This window comes from Abramis brama (genome assembly GCF_963993115.1).
Source record: "Abramis brama genome assembly, chromosome: 23".
Lineage (NCBI taxonomy): Eukaryota > Metazoa > Chordata > Actinopteri > Cypriniformes > Leuciscidae > Abramis > Abramis brama.
The window spans coordinates 725,992-728,491 of NC_139985.1; the positions used below are offsets into that span (position 1 = coordinate 725,992).

The 2,500-nt window shown below is 48.7% G+C and overlaps 1 protein-coding gene across 1 annotated transcript in view; it reads right to left on the reverse strand.

The window, feature by feature from the left end:
• The window catches only part of pfklb (phosphofructokinase, liver b), a 17,914-nt gene that overhangs the window by 10,774 nt on the left and 4,640 nt on the right, over nucleotides 1-2,500 (reverse strand). The window contains exons 5-6 of the mRNA XM_084101716.1: nucleotides 842-1,007; nucleotides 172-216 (exon numbers count right to left, since the gene is read on the reverse strand). Coding sequence (XP_083957842.1) covers nucleotides 172-216; nucleotides 842-1,007 — 211 coding nt within the window. The remainder of the gene's footprint in view (nucleotides 1-171; nucleotides 217-841; nucleotides 1,008-2,500) is intronic.

Here is a 2,500-nt window from a genome sequence, read left to right on the forward strand (position 1 = left end):
CAGATCAGACCGACACACACACACACACCGGATCAGACCCACACAGACCGGATCAGACCGACACACACACACACACCGGATCAGACCCACACACACACACACACACCGGATCAGACCCACACAGTCCGGACCTGCATGGCCTCATGAAGAATAACAGTAACTGACACGCACCCGCAGTGGCGGCCCATCACCTCCAGCACAAACGTCCTCTGATGACTGAAACACAGGAGAGAGACAGTGAGAGAGAGAGTGAGAGTGAGAGAGAGCGGCTGCGTGTCTCACACACACTAAACACACTGAGCACGTGTGTATTCATGAGTCACTGGCAGCATCACATGTCAGAGAAGAACTCATTCAGCGCAAATACACATGTATGTGTGTACGTGTGTGTGTGTACATGTGAGTGTGAGTGTGTGTGTGTGTGTGAGACAGAGAGTGACTGTGTGTGTGTGTGTGTGTGTGTGTGTGTGTGTGTGTGTGTGTGTGTGTGAACATGTGTGTACGTGTGTGTGTGTGTGTGTGTGTGTGAACATATGTGTGTACGTGTGTGTGTACATGTGTGTACGTGTGTGTGAACATATGTGTGCATGTGTGTGTGAACGTGTGTACGTGTGTGTGTGTGAACATATGTGTCTATGTGTGTGTGAACGTGTGTACGTGTGTGTGAACATATGTGTGTACGTGTGTGTGTACATGTGTGTACATATGTGTACATGTGTGTGAACGTGTGTGTGTGTGAACATATGTGTGGTGTGTGTACGTATGCGAGTATGTGTGTGCGTGTGTATTTGTATGCATGTGTGTGTGTGTACGTGTGTGTGTGTGTGTGTGTGTGTGTGACCTCTGTGCCGTGGTGGTGATGGCATCAATAACTTCCATGATTCGATGCAGAGCAGAATCGGCTCCGATTGTCATGTCAGTTCCACAGAAATCATTATCAATGGATCCAACCAAACCCACGATGTTCAGATGAGTAAACTGCTGCGCCAGAGAGTCCGTGATCCGGCCTGGAACACACACACACACACACACACACACACACACACACACTATCAGCTCCTTCAATCCTCAGCTCAGTGCAAATCTGGAATAACTTTTTTTACAACTGTCCTCGAGTCCTGCAGAAAACTTGCAGATCAGGATCAGGGGAGGTGAACGATCACTTACACACACACACACACACACACACACACACAATAACATAGTCTCTCACACACACACACACACACACACACACACACACACACACACACACACACAATAACAGTCTCTCACTCACACACACACACACACACACACAATAACAGTCTCTCACACACACACACACACACACACACACACTCACTCACTCACTTTCAGTTCATGTTTATTTTATTCCAGCTCAAATGTTTTAGTTCAAGGTATTAACGCTGTGTGTGTGTGTGTGTGTGTGTGTGTGTGTGTGTGTGTGAGAGATTCAGTGAGCGAGTGAGTGAGACTGTTATTGTGTGTGTGTGAGTGAGTGAGCGAGCGAGTGAGTGAGAGAGTGTGTGAGTGAGTGAGTCAGTGAGTGAGTGAGTGAGTGTGTGTGTGAGTCAGTGAGTGAGTGTCAGCGAGTGAGTGAGTGAGTGTGTGAGTGAGTGAGTCAGTGAGTGAGTGAGTGAGTGAGTGTGTGAGTCAGTGAGTGAGTGTCAGTGAGTCAGTGAGTGAGTGAGTGTGTGAGTGAGTGAGTCAGTGAGTGAGTGAGTGAGTGAGTGAGTGTGTGTGTGAGTCAGTGAGTGAGTGTCAGTGAGTCAGTGAGTGAGTGAGTGAGTGAGTGAGTCAGTGAGTCAGTGAGTGAGTCAGTGAGTGAGTGAGTGAGTGAGTGAGTCAGTGAGTGAGTGTCAGTGAGTCAGTGAGTGAGTGAGTGAGTGAGTGAGTCAGTGAGTGAGTCAGTGAGTGAGCGAGTGAGTGTGTGAGTGAGTGAGTCAGTGAGTGAGTGAGTGAGTGTGTGTGTGAGTCAGTGAGTGAGTGTCAGCGAGTGAGTGAGTGAGTGAGTGTGTGAGTGAGTGAGTCAGTGAGTGAGTGAGTGAGTGTGTGTGTGAGTCAGTGAGTGAGTGTCAGTGAGTGAGTGAGTGTGTGAGTGAGTGAGTCAGTGAGTGAGTGAGTGAGTGAGTGTGTGTGTGAGTCAGTGAGTGAGTGTCAGTGAGTCAGTGAGTGAGTGAGTGAGTGAGTGAGTCAGTGAGTCAGTGAGTGAGTGAGTCAGTGAGTCAGTGAGTGAGTGAGTGAGTGAGTCAGTGAGTGAGTGAGTGAGTGAGTGAGTGAGTGAGTCAGTGAGTGAGTCAGTGAGTCAGTGAGTGAGCGAGTGAGTGAGTGAGCGAGTGAGTGAGTGAGTGAGTCAGTGAGTGAGTGAGTGAGTCAGTGAGTGTGTGTGTGTGTGTGTGTATGTGAGAGAGAGTCAGTCAGTGAGTAAGTGTGTGAGTGATTGAGTGAGTGAGTGAGTGTGTGTGTGTGATTGAGTGAGTGAGTGAGTGAGTGAGTG